This window comes from Anoplophora glabripennis, unplaced genomic scaffold (assembly GCF_000390285.2).
Source record: "Anoplophora glabripennis isolate ALB-LARVAE unplaced genomic scaffold, Agla_2.0 scaffold135, whole genome shotgun sequence".
Taxonomy (NCBI): Eukaryota; Metazoa; Arthropoda; class Insecta; order Coleoptera; family Cerambycidae; genus Anoplophora; species Anoplophora glabripennis.
In genome coordinates, this window is record NW_019416236.1 from 729,041 (window position 1) to 745,717 (window position 16,677).

At 31.9% G+C, this 16,677-nt stretch overlaps 1 protein-coding gene across 6 annotated transcripts in view; it reads left to right on the forward strand.

Moving 5' to 3' along the window:
* LOC108906682 (MATH and LRR domain-containing protein PFE0570w) overlaps window positions 1–11,870 on the forward strand; it is a 353,179-nt gene extending 341,309 nt beyond the window's left edge. For 5 of the 6 annotated variants that reach the window (XM_018710009.2, XM_018710011.2, XM_018710010.2 and 2 more), the window contains 4 exons: window positions 1,906–2,028; window positions 3,447–4,688; window positions 5,014–6,446; window positions 10,096–11,870. In XM_018710009.2, coding sequence (XP_018565525.1) covers window positions 1,906–2,028; window positions 3,447–4,688; window positions 5,014–6,446; window positions 10,096–11,493 — 4,196 coding nt within the window. In that variant the 3' untranslated portion in view covers window positions 11,494–11,870. The remainder of the gene's footprint in view (window positions 1–1,905; window positions 2,029–3,446; window positions 4,689–5,013; window positions 6,447–10,095) is intronic. The other variant, XM_018710013.1, reaches the window with a different exon arrangement.
* Window positions 11,871–16,677: the final 4,807 nt, after the last annotated feature.

The following is a 16,677-nucleotide window of genomic DNA, read 5'->3' on the forward strand; positions in this document are numbered from 1 at the left end:
AGATTGTTATATGACATACTATGTATAACGAGACTAGGAAAACACAGTGAAACACTTAAATCTGTAATGTGAGTAACATATAAACAATATACGTAGATTTAATTTTAATTTAAAATTTTCTTTTTCGCATGTTATGTACAGGTTGTTGTTTGTTGCGTTTCTTGTTCATTCACCATATTTTGTTATTTTATTATTTATTATATAAAAACATTTTGTTTGTGTAATTTTAATACTTTTCTTTTTAAATTTGTGACATATCAAAATTGTTAGTGTGTCTGTATTTGTAATTTTTTTTCATGTTTATATAGATATTACTGTATTCATTTTATTGTAATGTTTTAGACACACTTTTTTAATTTTTTAATATTTTAATGTTAAGTTTGTTATTTATAAATTGTGATGTAATTTTGAAATTATTAAATTTTATAGTGTCCTGAGGATGTCACGATAAGTGACGAAACGTCGACAATTGAGAAAATTTGCTGTTTTTCTTTGAAATTTGGCCTCTAATCTTCCCACTATTGACAACAAACTGAATAAAAATAAGGCTACCAATATCATTAGTAAAAAGTTATGTTAGACCCATAAATTTTTTTCTATTTATTTGCGACCGTTTTGTCAATAACAGAAAAAAACAGTTTTGTTTGAGCCCTTTTAAGGACATATAACTTCGTAGGGGTGCGTTTTAGGGCACATATTAATAGGAACTTTTTGGCTTATTTTAATGGGTTATAAACGCAGCAGAAGTTTGGAACCCTATTTTAGAAACACCCTGTATAGAGGGTGTCGCGCTTAAATATGATACCTACAAGTCTGTAACTTTTTTTTTGGCCGATTTCAAAAATTTTTATTTTGTAATGTGGGGTAAAAAAAACTCTATCTAATTGTGATACAGCTGTTTTTATTAATGCAATTCACGGCCAACTAGGACGTGTTTTCTTGACATCGAAACAGTTGATTGGTATTAGCCATTTTTTTTTTCAGAAAACAGATTACGTATTTTCATTCAGCATACCTTAAAACGTATTGATCAAATTCGATACATTTTCAGGAGAGCACTCCATGATGTCGCGAAAGTAATACAAACCTGTAACTTCTTTATTTTTGACTGATTAAATTTTCTTTTATAGAATGTAGGGTAAAAAAAACTATCTAACTGTGATACTGCTGTTTTTTATGCGATATCTGTTAACAAATAACGCGCCAAATAACATTTTGAAATAATTTTCACAACATTTTTCTAATTACGACAATATGTCGTATGATGTGGTTTACTTTTTCATTTTCGTCGAAATACCAAATTATTTATTTTCAAAAAGAGTGCTTTTAAAGTAAACCATTCTACTATGACTTGAAACGAAATTTTGACAGCCCAGTTAAATTTTTATGAAGAAAAAAACAGTTATTCATTAGATTATGTAATCAACAAGTTTCAAGCCCTTTTTCATATGACAATTGCATGTTTAGTTCTCCAAATTTTGACATTGTCGATGATAATTTTAAAAAATTTTCAAAATTTCATTTGTACTAATATTTAGATGTTTTGTTTGCAAGCACCCTGTTTAAAAGTGGAAAATTTGGTATTTCGACAAAAACAAAAACATTCACAAGAAAAACAATAATTGTTGGAATCATAATAATTGGCCAAATTGGAAAATTTCAGTTCGGATCGGAATAAAGAAAGAATTATTTAAAAAAATTTGGAGATTGTAGTTTTAGCTCAAAGCACAACTACTATTCACAATTAAATATTAACTGAAGTTTTGCCAGTTTAGAGAGATTATATTTCACTTTGCAAGTGTTACTATTTACTCGTATAGTAAAAATTTAAGACAAGACGCAATACAGTGTACAATAATAGCAAACACTTGATGAATATACTATATTTTTTTTTATTATTTTCAGGTCGCAAAAAGAAAGCAGCTCCTCCTCCCCCACCTGTAATATGCTCCTCAAATAGCTCTTCGATAATAAACGTAGAAAAACCTAGTCCTGTAGTTGCTAGTCAGCCCACTATCATACAGAAAGGTAAGGATAAAAATTATGGGAAAAATAACACTCTGCCAACAAAAATATCTTTTTCAAAATCTTCGACAAATTTAAGTGCACGCAAACACGGAGGTGTAAACGAACATTTACTCAACTCGAAATTAAATAAAAGAATTAAGTTTTTCAGTAAATTTTTCAATAACGGCATTAGTAGACCTAACTTGTGTAAATCAAAATCTACTGTTACTCTTGGTCAAATCTATAATAATGAAGACAACGTTAAAGCAGTTCAAGGACGTAGCATTGAAAGTAATTTAAACTCAGATATAGAAAACGGTGGTTCCACTGAAGACAGTGACTGTGATGTTATTAACATTCTAACTATTTCTGGTAACAATTATAGCATTAGTTATATAAATGAGTCTGCTTCTACTATTCTAAGTAGATATGATGGTTGTAATGAAAATGACAGCATGAAAAAAAGTAGTGTTTTTCCAAATAGTAACATTCATTTAAATAATAAACGGTTTTGTCAAACAGATGTAACTACCGCCGCATTAGCTGAGAATAGTGGAACTGTCAGTGACAACAACTATTATGATGTAAAAAATGATCCATATACTATTGATTCTGAATTTAATTCAGTCCCAGGAGTAAATGATACTGTAAATAATTCAAATATCCCAATTAATTGTTTTAACATGTCAGAAGTTAAAGCTTCATCTACAACTGCTTGTAATAATACCAATAGTAATTTTAATGAAAAACATCTCAACTCGTCCTATAAAATCAGAATGGTTGATAAAACTTCAAATACTAATACAAATTCTTTAAATTTTGAAAATTTACCTGAAAATGGCGATGACAATAATAGAAATAATATTGGGAATGTTGGGATCAACAACTTCTATTCAAATGAAGATTTAAAAATTTGTGAAAACATTTATGATGAAAGTGGTGCAGTAAATAAGACAATTAGTGACACAATATACGAAAGAGAAAATAATAATTTGGATGATATTTTAACCATTAAACAAAAGGAACTTGCGTCAAAATCAGAACAAATTATTTCAGTGGAATCATCGTCAGTTGCGCTAAATAGTAAAATTTCGCGAAATAGGGATGATGAAAACTGGAAACAATTTTTATCTAAATTAGATAAAATTATTGTTAGCAAAAGCTCAGAATTTTTGTAGAGTTATTATCTCTGCAAACTGTCAAAATCAGAATATTTAAAAATTATGGATATAACATTTTAAATCACATTAACATATACAGATCTTTTTATGAATATTATTTAATTATTTAGCACCATGTATATATTTATTGTAAAGCATCGGTATCTTTATACTGTTTGCACCTCTTAATTATCTGGTGGCAGAAAACGTAGTACCTTCTATGGTGAATGGTATACCTAACCTTTCTTTACTAATATAGCTTTGTATTTTGCATGCTAGATACACATTATACAACACAGGAAAACGTAGCTACACCCTCTAATAACCCTGTACCCTTACCTAGAAATAAGGCAAAGGCACCTCCAAAACCCCGACCTAGAAGTGAAATAGTTTCTTCTAATAAATTCCTGAGAACTTCAACTAATCCACAAAGCAAAGTAGAAGATGAAAATCTTCGGAAGAGTCAGAAACAGAAGCAAATCAAAGAGGAAGAAATGTCAGATAAAATTACTATTGCTAAAGATAGTATGCACTCTGAGCCTCAAATTGAAATTGATACCGAAAAGTTTATTGCTGAAGAGAAAAAACCTAGAATCAATAAAATTATCATTGAAACTAAAGTGGATAATGAATGTATTGTAAATGAAATCATCAAAGAAGAATTAGGAGGGATCGATAAAAACGAAAATCAAGTCAAAGATAATAAGAACATAGTGGAGAATAGTAAAGTTGCTGTGCCCAAAACTAAAGAAACGAAAAAGGACATAGCAAAAGATGTTTTGAAAATTGATTCTGATTCAACAGTTAATCAAAAACCTGAAGTGAAAACTAGACAGAAAACAAAGATCGAAAGAAACCTTGAAAAGCTAAATGAATTAAACAAGCTGGAACAGGATACTCCAAAATTATCAAAAAATCTTACAAAGTCAATGCCTGACATTTCCCAGCTTCAGAAACTTACTCACGAAGATATATTTTCCTCTCCAGAGTTTTTGAATGAAAGAAAACCTCCAGAAGTAATCGCTATGATTCCCAAAGTGTCCAAAGAAAAAAAAGGATCACCCACTAAATTTGACACTTTTGGTAAAAGACGTTTTCAAATTGGTACTTCTCTGTTAGAGAACTTCGATGACACAGCTAGTATTCATAGCAAAGTGTCCAATGATAGTAAGACTGGAAGTTTCACTAGAAATAATTCAGTTAATTCAGCGCTGGAAGCTTTTAATTTTGTGGATGAATTCTCAGATTTAGATGAAAATACATTTTCTGGTTCTCTTTCCAAGAACTCAAAAGTTAGCAATGAAATTTTTAATCAGCTATTCGGAATGCACAACTTTGACGAGATTGAAATGCATAAAAATCAGTCTATAAGTAGTTTAAGGAGTTTAAGAAGTTTACCGGGCTTTATGAATGACAGTAGAGGATTAAAAAAATGGAACAATGTTGAAGACTTGGACGATATTTCTTTAACTTCAGTGGAAGTTAAAAACAAATGGATCTTTAGTGATGCTTCTGACACAGGCATGTTTCCTTTTATAGTTGAGTTTTCTTGGAATGTTTTTGTTTGTGTATAGGTAGTGACTTTTTGCATTAACTGTAGTGGGTTTGACTTTGTAACTATGGTTGCATTCGTTTTTGTTTTCTTCTGTAAGATATTAGGCACTGCAGCACTTGGTAGATTCTTTAGTTTTGCATTAATTTTTCATTTTCAGCTAAATCTTCTACCACTTCATGTATTTGTGTAATATTGCTTCAACAGCCTCTTAATTGTTCTTTTTGTAATTTGTTTTGTTTGTTTGTTCATTTTATTCACCATACATTAAAGTAAAGCTATTTTATTTTTCAGAATCAATATTGTCTTCAAATATATCACCAGCTAGAGATACTTTAATATCAGTGTCGTCCTATCAAAGTAACAGTTTATCCACTGATCAAATTAAATTGGAAGATAAATCATTTGGTTCCACAGACAGTGGTATAGCACCAGAGAATCAAATCGACAAATCTTCGGATCTTGATGTAGATAGGCCTCTTACTCCTCCACCACCTCCTGTCCTTGAAAAAGAAACAAAATTATCAGAACCCATCCTTCCTCCATCAGTTATATCCGAAACAACACAGGGAAAAATTGAAGAAATTAAAAACGACGACCTTAAATCTGAGATTGTTCCTAAGAGACAACCAGTGAAGGACATTCAAGAACCGAAAGTAGAACCGATTAAAGAGTTACAAATTAGCTCTGTCAATAAACCAGTAGATGAACTTATCAAAGAGTCTACTGAACAATTGAAGGCACCAAGTGTTGGAAGAGATTTGAAAACAGATCCGGAAATAAGTGAAATAGACTGGCACTATCAACTTCCTTCGCCTCCTAAAGCATTTAGGGATTCTAGTCCAGCACATTTTAACGAAGATGAAAGTTTCACAGGTCAGTCTGTTACCGATTTCAAAGACTCTGTAGTCACATCTCCAGAACTCTTTGAGAAATTAAAGGCCGTTGAGGACAGTCAATCCGAAAAGGGAACAGTCACTAGTGACTTAACTAGTGTTGTTAGTGAAGAGGAGAAGCCTTTACTTAATACGCTTTCTTTGGAGAATTTGGAAAAACGAAAGTCTTTAGTATATAACAGAGAATTAGCAACTAGTCTAAAAATGACTGATATTATAGAATCCAAAAGTGTTAAAACTGACACATTTTCTAGTTCTTTAAAGCAGTTTGAGTCAACTTACAATGAAATAAGTAAATCTAGTCTGCCCCGGGAAACAGGGGAATTAACTTACAGAAAAGTCAATACCTCCACACACACTTTACCAAATTTTAAAATTTCTACTTATGACCAACCAAAACAAAAAATTAAAGTCTTTGAAGATGACACGATACGAAGCAATACAGACTATTTTAATACCAACACAGCAGAAACAACTAGTTTTTCGTCTTCACATCGCAAATCCGATGGTGGTCACTCTATAGAAGTTCTTCCTGTTAGGAAGAGCAGTTTAGATGACCAGTCAAATCATTCACATGAAGAGAGAGAGTACAAATTCTACAAGCCACAGGTATCTGCGATGCCAAGAAGTTTTGGACCAATGTCTAGTATATTTAGATCAGAATCTTTCTCGATTGATAATACATGGGTGCCCGCTAAACCAGTCTCTAGGTCTAAGTCACAGCTGACTTTAAACTCAAACAAATACAAAGAAGAAAAAATTGAATCTAGTATAGAAGATTTATCGAGAAGCAACAGTTTATATGATGTGTCTGGTCTACAAAGCTTAGAGGTAGGTTTTATCGCAATACATTTAACACAAACATTACTACAACAGTAACGATGATGTCAACTTTTAATAAATATAATATATTGTAATTTAATTAAATACGTAGTAATTTTAACATATGAAGTATTAATAATAATAATTTATATGGAGCTCACTAAATATATAAAAATAAATCAGGTATCAAATTGTGATTTCTAGGTAATATATCCATACGCCTAATAAAATTAACTATCCCCTGCTTATAACAACTAAATATAACTAATATCTTACTAATTTTTATTATATTGGACATAGAGAGAATATACCAATCTCTAGCATTTCCAACGTACACGCATTTCAATGTTTACAACAATATTTTGGACATTTAAGTAGATCCATAGGTATTTTTTTCTAAATTCATATGATGTAAGTAAATCTTCAGCTTCTGGAATTTGGAAATCCCTATGATTTTGAATGGTCTTTATAAGATTATCTACCAGTAAATACCTTCCTTAATATCAAGTCTTTGGATTGTGATATTTCTGTTGTACAATTAGAAGGCAAAGTTACCTTCTAATCATTCAATCCTTCCTTACCTTCTAATCATTAAATGAAATCCAAGTTCTAAAAGTATTATAAAATACTGAGGACATATAGATTGACTAAGGCACAATCCTGTTTTCCCCGTGAAATTACCTTCCAATCAACATCTCAACTATAATAATCCTTTAAATAATTTAGGAAATCAAAACTATGCATCGGTTTCATATACATATCATTTGGTCAATTTCTGGTTTTAATAATTTGTCCTTATTAATACTCATCAGAAATACTGTGAGTATTTTCAGTTGGTACAGATACCTATTTTCCATCATTTCTGTTCTAACTTCAGACACATTTCTGTTAATTTTTGGGTACTTATGGCTCATGATCATTTTTGGAGCACAATTTCTTATCCAGAAAATATTTAAAACATTCTCCTGCAACCAATATCAATATTTAACTTTATTTTCTAGGTATGAAAGTCATATATACGCATTCTATTTAAAATATTTGTACTGGTTTTAATGGTTAATAAATTGAATTATTCTTTTTTTTTAATCCTGCCAAAAGAAATAAAAGTTCGTCGATACCAAAAATCCTTCTTTGCATAAGGTACCTATGTGTTTTATGTTAATAACACAGTCTCACAAAAAATCTGTACCAGAGACATCAGTACATAGATCTTGTGTATTTTTTTATGCTGAATCCGAATCCGTAGCCCAAAAACCGATTTACCAGGTCATTTTTTAGTAAAACGCTAAAATATCCCCTAAAATAGGGTGAAAATATGAAGATAAGGTAAAGCTTCATAATGAAAAGCAACAATTTGTAAAGACATAATTTGAAAAAACAATTTAAAATAATATTTTGAGCATTGGAAAGAAATACACACCCACCCCTACGAGGGGGTTAAATCTACGCCTATGATCAAATAACGAATGTTAGTGCAAAACAATGTGAAAAACCTTAGTTTTGTATTTTATACTACCAATTATATAAATGTAGGTTTATAGACAACATATCAAAAAAATATAATATAACTTATCCCTATGAAGCTTAGAAACCACCTACATACGACGTCCCACTTACCCCTTACAATTACACATTTTTCTATTAAATATTTTTGCTTGAATTTTGTTACTGCGAGTTTTTGGGGCTGCTGATTACGAATTTGAAATCCGAATCCTAAAGGCGGGAATCCACTTGTGGCAATGCTCCATAACGTAACAATGAACATGTTACGGCCTGTTGCAAAGGGTGACACGGTTCGCTGCGAAAGTATGTGTGGTTTTGGTCGTATCATTCATTCCGTAACGTAACAAAATAAGGTTACGAGACGACACAGAAACATAAACTCGCAGTATGAACCTGATTGTAATAATGGATTCATCACTGCAATTGCAGTTAGCAGCAGCGTCAAATCTTTTCTTTACTCCACTTCATGGCACAAACACAGAAAAACACACTATTCCTAGTCACTGCAGAAAACAGACTGACCCCAAACCATATACAAAAGACTGACGAAACAACAAATAAGGTAAAATCAGATGTGCAACAGGCAACATTACGGGTAACCCCATCCCAACATGTGGCAGAAAGTACTATTGCATCCCTTTGATGCGACGACTAAAATCCGACAACTGATGGTTCGCCCCGGATTAGTTCCGCGTGTCAAATTTGTTACACGTACCATGCAACAGTTTTCCATCTCCACTAGCTGTAACGTAACATGTTCGGTGATACGTTACGGGGCATTTGACACAAATGGATACCCGCCTTAAGATTCCTAAATAAAAGATGGCGCATCCAATATCCATCCATTCAAAATTTGAAGATTATGGCTGAAAATCCAAAATGGCGGACATATTCTGGCGGATTGAAAAGTACCATATAAATTGGTATTTACCACCCAAAGAAATCCGTTATGAATGTTTAAAAAATTGAGTGATTCAAGTAAAAACGGGCAACTGTTTAAAAATGACAAATAAAAAATATAAATTTGGTTTGCACTGTGCTGTCTCTTTCATTCTTAACGCATTTCTTTGGGTGGTAAATACCAATTTCTATGGTACTTTTCAATCCACCATAATAGAGTTAAGAATTAAACCTGATGGCTTTGAAAACCAGCGAATAACAAGTTTCAGTAGGTAATAGTTTTCAAATTTTGAATGGTTTTTCAATTTTTACATCCGCCATATTGGATCAGCCATCTTTTATTTAGGAATTTTCGGATTAGGACTATCAGATTCGTAATCATTGATCCCAAAAACTCGCGGAAACAACATTCAGGCAAAAATATTGAATAGAAAAATGTGTAACTTGACGGGGTAAGTGGAACTCTGGTCTGTAGGTGGTTTCCAACCCTTTGAGGGTTGGACATCATAAATGATATTGTATTTTTTTGGTATGTTGTCTATCAACTTACATTTATATGTATATTTGGTGATATAACTTAGAAGGCTATGTGTCTTCATAATGTTTTGCACTAACATTCGTTATTTAATTTTTGAAGTGGAATTGACCCCCTCGTACGGGTGAGTGTGTATTTAATTTGCATATATTTCTTTCTAATGCTCAAAATATTATTTTAAAATGTTTTCTCAAAGTATTTCCAAATTGTTGCTTTTCATTATAAAGCTTTCCTTATCCTCACTATTTCACCCGATTTTAGGGAATATTCTAGCGTTTTACTAAAAAATGCCCTGGTAAATCGGTTTTTGGGCTGTAGATTCGGATTCAGCATCAAAAAATACACCAGATCTACCCATGTCTCTGGTACAGAACTTTTTCTTTTTGTGGGGCTTTATAATTTATAATACCTTTTGCATAGCTAAATTTTCGGTATAGTGCTTGACTTCATTTGATAGAATTCTTAGAAAAAAATTAGAATTTTATTGAATTAGCTTCATACCTTTAAATTGAAGTAAATACGAGAGCAATTCATAAATATCTTTTTAGAAACAATTGAACCTCTTATCTTGATGCCAGTCTTAAAACACGTTTACCACAAAATACTAAAACCTTTATTTATTGTAAAATAAAAATTACAAATGTTTGGTTTCGAACAATTTGTTGTATTTTTAAACATTTTTCCACATTGCAGATTCTCATTTAAAACTATTTTCTACAGGTTATGAAGCTTATACAAAACAAGCTCAGCACCCCTACCTCATCTGTGGAAAATCTTAATCACAAGGAAAAATATTCAGGCAACTCGGTAAAGTCTGAACTTAAAACTAAAGTTGCTGTTCAGCCTACTGCAGTGGAAAAGCCGCAAAAGCCTGATGTTCCGGAGAAAATATATAAATACCGAGGTCCCCCATCCATCAACATGGGAACGTGGTCAGAACGACCAAAAATTCCCGTCAGTGTGAAAGAGGATGCGGACTATAAGTTAGGCAATAACGTGTCTTCAAAACTTATAGTAAATACTACTAATAATAACGTTACTAGTAATAACAGTATAGAAGTAAAAAATAATATATCATCAACTTCTATTAACTCCACTTCATATAATAAAGGATCTAATGTTAATGTTAGCAGTTACGATGATAGAGGAGTAAATAATGTTAGTATTAAGGTAAATGGTACTGAACCTGTTAGTAGTATGCAAACTTCGGGAAATGTTGTGATAAAAATAGGTATTTTAAGTTCACAAAATTCAAAATCAGTAGAAAACCAAAGGTTCATTAATCACACCACCGCGATGGGTTACAGGAAACCCTTTTCAAATATAAACAAAAATCAACCAACCACACGTCCTCATTCCGTATCATACGAGTCAGATTTTGATATTTCAAGAGTCCCTGTAGTAAGGTCGGTAGAATTAAAGAAACCATATAAGGGCAGCAATAACAATAACACTTCCGTGACACAAATATATCAGGGAGCTGACAGTTACAAGTCACACACTTTGAATAGAACAGAGCCAGTATCAGATTTAAAAAATAAGTTTTCAACTAAGTATAGAAGTTCGGAGAACTTGTGCAATAATTCGTATTCTAACCATGAGAACAATTTAAGTGTAGGCAAGGATCCCAAACCCATTTTCAGAGTAAATAGTTATAAACCGTCTATTGCCCCCACTGTAAGAGGATTTAAAACCTCAAATGACAGTGCAAATCTTACCAGCAGGTTATCTTGGAATTCTCCAGCTAGTTATAACACCCTTCCTGCAAAATCGAAAGAGAAAGAGGGCTATACTACTAACAAGGACGTACCTTTTTCCCAGTCCAATCTAAGAAGGACTGAGTCTAGTAAGTTAGTGGACCGAAATGGACATAATATTGAATATAATCCCAATAACTATGTAGAGATACATAATGAAAAAAATAGCACTTATAACTCCTTACCGAGTGTAACAAAATCTGATATTATTAAACCACCTCCCCCTCCATCAATGCCTAAAGCAAATGTAAAAAAATCATTATCGAAACCAATCGGTGCAGAAGTGGATTCAAGAGATCAATTGCTGTCTGCAATTCGGAACTTTGGGGGCAAAAAGGGATTAAAAGCTGTGAAAGCCTGAAAGTTATATTGTATTTTGTATCTTGTAAAATATACCTATCAGTAGTTTTTTTACTACTCTGTAAATAGTATCTGTTGTAGTCATTTACTGTATTTAAAGCTCAATTATATAAAACTAATTTTTAGAATCATATAAATTATTTATACCCTAATTACATATCCCAGATATTAATTCAGTTTTGTTAAGCCGCATTAATCAAGTACAAACTCGATTAATAGTGGTTGTTATTCTTCTTGTGCATATGAGCTAAGTAATATTCTTACTAGTTGTAGTCTTTGCAAGACTTAGAACATATAGGGACCAAAGGTTTTGTGGAATATTTATTTGTTACATACTCGTACTGTACTGTATTAAATTTAATAAATTATTTAATTGCTGTTCACTTTTCTTTATCTACAATATAACAAACTCACAAAAAAAAATTCTGTACCGGAAACATGAGAACTAAATGGGCGTAGTCATCTCCCTGCAAATGTCAGTTAGAATTTATTTAAAACAATTTGCAACTTGAATGATCAAATTTATATTTTTAGCGCTAAAATCTTATTCATTTTGTGCATATTATATTTCTCATTTAAACGTATGATATTATCACTCCCTGCTAGGACTGGTAAGAATATTTGAAAGAGACAATACAGACTACAAATCGAGATTTATATTCTTTGCCTCTCATTTTTAAACATTTGTCTATTTTCACTCAAATGACTCAATTTTTAAACATTCATAACACATTTCTTTGGGTGGTAAATGCCAATTTCTGTGGTACTCTTCAATTCGCCATTAATGGGTCCGCCATTTTGGTTTTAAGAATTTTCTAATTAAAGTCTTGTATTCGTGATTGGTGACTTTGAAAACCACCGAATAACAAGTTTCAGCCATAATCTTCAAATTTTGAATACTTTTCCGATTTTTATATCCGTCATATTAGATCTGCCACCTTTTATTCATGAATTTTCGGTTTCGGACATCAGATTCGTAATCAGCGACCCCGGAAACACGCGGTGACAAAATTCAAGCAAAAATATTGTATAGAAAAATGTGTAACTTAAAGAGATAAGTGGAATCCTTATCTGTAGGTGATTTCCAACCCTTTGAGGGATAAGTTATATATTTTTTTGGTATGTCGTCTATCATCCACAAGGCTATTCGTTATTTGATCTTAGTTGTGGAAGTAACCCCATTGGGTGTGGATTTAATTTACATATACTTATTGTTTTCCAATGCTCAAAATATTATTTGAAAATGTATTCATAAAGGAGTTGAAATTGTTGCTTTTCATTATCTTTGCCTTTGGCTTATTCTCAACATTTCACCCTATTTTAGGGGATATTGTAGTTTAGTGAAAATGCCATGGTAAATTGGTTTTTGGGCGGCGTAAAAAAATACGCAAGATCTATTTACACACTCATGTCTCTGGTACAGAATTTTTTTTGTGAGGTTATTTACGAATAAGAGGCAACATTTCCATTCATTAATTGATGCCAGAGGCGTTGGTAGGAAAATTTTTGATATGCCAAATGCACCCTCCATTAAAATGTCAACAAATTTAAGGCTGTCACCAGGGAGTCTCCATGACTGTCACATTCGACAAAATATTGGAGGGTTTTATGTACTTAACGTTGTCGCAGAAGCCAAACATCGAAATTTTCTTTCACTATAATTATTGAATGTAAAGAAATTTTACCAAGCGATTTTTATGGTTCATTGTCGACAGAAATCTACTCCAAACTTCAAACAATTTTATAAAACACTGGTACTAGGAACATAAATCTTCCAAAGTTGTTCAATGGTGCAGCTTCAATTTAAAACATCCAGCCAGAAAGAAAAAGGTTGATATTAATGTATGTGTGTGCATGTCGAGGAACCCAATAAATGATGAGTTGAGTAAGAATTGGCCGGTGTTAATAATAATAATAAAGAATTCGAGTTATCGAGAAGAGAAATCTAGGTGCGAAAATGCCGCAGGCATTCTAAAGACAAAGGTAGGTTAGAATTTCTATATAACGGTGTTTAACCCCTCTCAAAAATGATAAATTTAAACATTTTTTACTAGTTTACAATTTTTATAGGCTTAGACGACATTTTTGGGTTGGGGATTGGGCATATAAATTAAATTAATCATGAAGAAGATAAATAATCTTGACATTCCAAACAGTATCCTAAATAACCAAATGCGTACTGCTGTTTGGATAAATTTTTAAACCAAAAAGACATTTTTTTAGTTAGAATGTCGTTAAATTATTTTTTTATTGAATTGTTTTTACTGCAACTCTCTTAATCCGACATTAAAGATACTAATTGATACAGTAGCCTTTATTTTTGAAGATCCTTTCCCTACTGAATATTAGTGATGGGACTACTCGAATGAAAATTATCGATTATATCGATTATGACAACCTCTCGAGATATCTCGAGTGATCATATAAATTCATTCGATTATTCGGAGACGAATGACAGTGGCCACAGCATTACTAACGTCAATCGTCACTCGTCATCACCGAATAACGAAAACGCGCTGCTCGAGCGAGAGCGCAGGTGTTTCGATTATTCCAACGCTCTAACGAGCTACCAAACCTCGAGAAAGACAGAAAGACGGCCGAGAGGATGGATGAGATGGATGAGATGAGACGACACAATCGAATATCACCGCATAAAAAAGATATGCAGTAATTTTATGAGTGGCATCGCGCGGTTTTGAAGGGCGTTTAGAAGGGAGCTTTATTTAGAGAGGATAGAAATTCATATGAATGAAAATAATACAAAAATTATGTTTTCTATATATTTTTTTTTTCAAAAACCCAAACAATAGATCTCTTTAGGCAGCGACTACTCATTTTAAACACAAGCTGATGAACCACTCAACTGACAACGAAGAAATACCGCAATACGCGAAAGTCATTCATTTACCTAGCGTCATGTTTCGCATATAATTTGGAATAGGTCGGAAATTTTCGATTATATATCATTCGAATGATCATTCGATTATAAAATTAATTCGAACGGTTACCTCTCGATTATTTAATTCATTCGATTATTCCCATCACTACTGAATATCAACCTTGTATACGTATAATTTTATAAATTATGTGTTTGTAACAGGTTTGCCAATAGTATGAGGCGGCATCCATATTATCGGCTCTCAATTTGTGACACTTCTGTAAAGGCGTCTATTCATTTTGCCAGTTTGTTGTGCTATCCATAACTAGATGGCGTGTACGAGAAATTGAATTTTCGAAGATGCAATTTATTTTATTACATTGGAAAACCGGCTGTAGGTGCTAATTTGTCAATTTTAATCAGTATTTAGAGGTAAATAGGATGCAAGGGGTAAGATTCCAGCTTCGGAGTTTTCTTACAATAAGTAGATTGTATTTGNAGGATAGAAATTCATATGAATGAAAATAATACAAAAATTATGTTTTCTATCTAATTTTTTTTTCAAAAACCCAAACAATGGATCTCTTTAGGCAGCGACTACTCATTTTAAACACAAGCTGATGAACCACTCAACTGAGAACGAAGAAATGCCGCAATACGCGAAAGTCATTCATTTACCTAGCGTCATGTTTCGCATATAATTTGGAATAGGTCGGAAATTTTCGATTATATATCATTCGAATGATCATTCGATTATAAAATTAATTCGAACGGTTACCTCTCGATTATTTAATTCATTCGATTATTCCCATCACTACTGAATATCAACCTTGTATACGTATAATTTTATAAATTATGTGTTTGTAACAGGTTTGCCAATAGTATGAGGCGGCATCCATATTATCGCCTCTCAATTTGTGACACTTCTGTAAAGGCGTCTATTCATTTTGCCAGTTTGTTGTGCTATCCATAACTAGATGGCGTGTACGAGAAATTGAATTTTCGAAGATGCAATTTATTTTATTACATTGGAAAACCGGCTGTAGGTGCTAATTTGTCAATTTTAATCAATATTTAGAGGTAAATAGGATGCAAGGGGTAAGATTCCAGCTTCGGAGTTTTCTTACAATAAGTAATTTGCTCTATGAAAAAAATATTAAGAAAGAATCTCTTTGCCTCCAAGCTTTGGAAAAGCAAATATTAGAAATGAATACAGAAGGTGCAAAAAGTGTAGTAGAATTTGTTTCGATTATTTCTAGAAAAAATTTTTACGTCCAAGAAAATTTTGAAGGAAAAATTTTCATGATGTGGAAGTACTGACAATCTATTTAAAAACATCCTTATAAAAAAATTTTACCCTAGGAAGCAAAATATTGTATCTTCTTACCCTTAAAAAAATATCAGAAATTAATTTAAGGTTGTCGAAATAGTCTTGCAAGTTAGATATTTCCAGATTTTTATCTGGATATGTTTTCAGTTATAGGATTCCTCTCAGGAAAAGAATAATGCGCAATTTTTTCAAATTAATATTTGACGATTACAAATGCAAAACAATTTCCAAACATTATTTAAACTAGTCCCATTTATTTATCACTCGGCGCCTCCACCAAATGCCACGTCGGCTATGACTAAATGTTGGTCTTCTTTAAGGACTAAGTGGAACTAGGTACCTACTGTAATCAACAAAATAAATTGATTATATCTAACATTAATAATCTCTTGGCTGCAGAGAAGCTCAAATATATGACAATGTTTGACATTTATAATTGGAAAATATTAATTTTGAAAAGTACCTAACAGATGCACTATACTTGTGACAATATGATTACTAATCTATAATCAGTTTGAAGGAAATCGGATCTAACCGAATTTGCCTCTAGAACACTTGGTCTGTACTCTACTCAACGAAATAATTAGGCCCATTTTTTTTCATTCCCAAAATAAATTTTTTTGCCAGTTATATCTACATCTATCTCACAAAAAAAATGCACAAAAGTGATGGACGTAGATTTAATTGATATTTAAACTTGCTTGAGTGTTGAAAAAAAAAACGTTCCTAAGAATAATAAATTGTTAAAAAATTGGCTACTATTTTGATAAGTAACAATACTAACAATCTATGGTTAGTAATCTAATACACATTATAATTAAAAGTATCCGTCTCAAACTTAAAAAAAATCAATATTTCAGTATTTATTTCCTTAAAAATTATCAGCTATACAACTTTTACTTGACAGTAAATTAAATATGCACGTATTTTATACATTTCTATTATCTTCAAGAATAATAAGATTGTTTGTAATTTTT